The sequence below is a fragment of the Pundamilia nyererei genome, unplaced genomic scaffold (genome assembly GCF_000239375.1).
Source record: "Pundamilia nyererei isolate P.nyererei 1_Seehausen unplaced genomic scaffold, PunNye1.0 scaffold00068, whole genome shotgun sequence".
Classification (NCBI taxonomy): Eukaryota; Metazoa; Chordata; class Actinopteri; order Cichliformes; family Cichlidae; genus Pundamilia; species Pundamilia nyererei.
Window position 1 is genome coordinate 1,738,963 of NW_005187469.1, and position 1,725 is coordinate 1,740,687.

A 1,725-nucleotide genomic window follows, 5' to 3' on the forward strand; every position below is an offset into this window, starting at 1 on the left:
CGTGGGTGCCGCAGTCTCCCACTGAAGGAGCTGCTCAGTGCTGTCACAGTCTGCTGCATGGGGTGGGAGACGTTGTCCAACAGGGATGACAGCTTAGCCGCCATTCTCCTGTCACTCACCACCTCCACTGGGTCCAGAGGGCATCCTAGAACAGAACAGGAAGTCTGCTTCCTCTCATCTCATGGTACACAAGTGCACACAGAAGCTTATCAGACCTAATAAGGACATGATTTTTATCAGAATACAAATGATTATATATTTCTAAGCATAAATGATTATATGTTTCTAAGCACAAAAAGGTGAATCTTCAGTGCCGTCTTCACTCACTCAGGCATGCAAAAAGCGGCTTGGCTTTCCATGCAGTGCCCTCACTATCTGCAACGCGATATATTTATTAAGATTTTTTTAAAAAGGTAAACCACTCTAAAAGGCAATCAATATCTGCGGTGCCTATACAGAAAGAATAAAACAAATAAACTGAACAAAATCGACAGACACAGCCATCACAATAAGCTTTCAGCCCTTGGCTGTCGAATTACACCAGTTTAAAAACAAATTAATCCAGAAATCCACTCGACAAAGCAGCAGCTCGGTACTCGGTAAATGAAAGCAGGAGATGACTTACACTGGACAGTAAAACGCAGCAGGAGTATCCCTCCAACCTGGCTTCAACTGTATTGTTTAGTTACCTGTCCACAAGTTGGCATCACACCCTAATAAATATTGGTCAGTGACGGTGGAGTCCACTACACGTTTCTCTGCCGCAGTAAGGCAATGTTTCCCACCTACAAGCGTGCAAATAACTTTAAATCTCTGCCAAACAGCCAGACCTCAAGTACATTTTCTATGACCTACCGTTCTAACAGAAGGCTAGGGGGCCCGCAGCAAGCTTTCATAAAAGAAGTTAAAAGTGCCAACTCGCCTGGCTTGGACCGAGCACTCACAGCTTGAGGTTTGCTCCAGAGAAAACCTAATTGCCTACATCTGAGCTTATGAAAGGGACAAAAAACCAGCTCCACCTACTAAGGGAGGTTCCCAGACTCAGGTCTCACTTAACTTTGTGCTTTTGGAGTCCTGCATTTGGGTCCTAACCTGCTTGCCACACAGCAGATTGCAACAGTTACAGCTGTCTCATGCAGCCACAAAATGCCAATAGTTTTCAATTATAATGTCTGACTGCTCTGACTTACCACTTTGCAGTGGTGCATTTGCAGGCCTGATCCAAATTTGGGGGGGGGGGGGGGGGTTTAAAAAGTTTTTATCCAGCCCATGAGATAATCATGTAAAGTTTAAACTTAGGAATATATTTTCCTCGATGTGGCCCCTAAGATAAAATGAGTTTGAAACCTCTTGCATAGAGGAACCAGGGACCATGACAAAAACTGGCTCAGCTAACAAACCATAACTTAAGATAGAAGTACAGCAAAGCAGGAAGCTGTGTGCTTAAAACTGCAGATGCTATCAAAAACGGAAGAAAGAAAGATAAGGAGGTTATAAATTAGTTCTGCATTTTCTTATTACATGCATTTGCCACACCACAGCAAAATAAGTCTGTTCTTAAATACAAATCTGACATGGATTGTGAAAATGGAGCTGATACTTCGACCAGAAGTAAGGAGTTCAATTTATTTATAAGATTTTCATGCTGTCTGTCAGTGTCATATGTTTGATTGGGGCGATCGTGGCTCAAGAGTTGGGCGTTCGTCTTGTAATCGGAAGGTTGCC

At 43.3% G+C, this 1,725-nt stretch overlaps 1 protein-coding gene across 1 annotated transcript in view; it reads left to right on the forward strand.

The window, feature by feature from the left end:
- Positions 1-1,545: 1,545 nt before the first annotated feature.
- LOC102195980 (CD209 antigen-like protein A) overlaps positions 1,546-1,725 on the forward strand; it is a 2,950-nt gene continuing 2,770 nt past the window's right edge. The window contains exon 1 of the mRNA XM_005736335.2: positions 1,546-1,611. Coding sequence (XP_005736392.2) covers positions 1,575-1,611 — 37 coding nt within the window. The 5' untranslated portion in view covers positions 1,546-1,574. The remainder of the gene's footprint in view (positions 1,612-1,725) is intronic.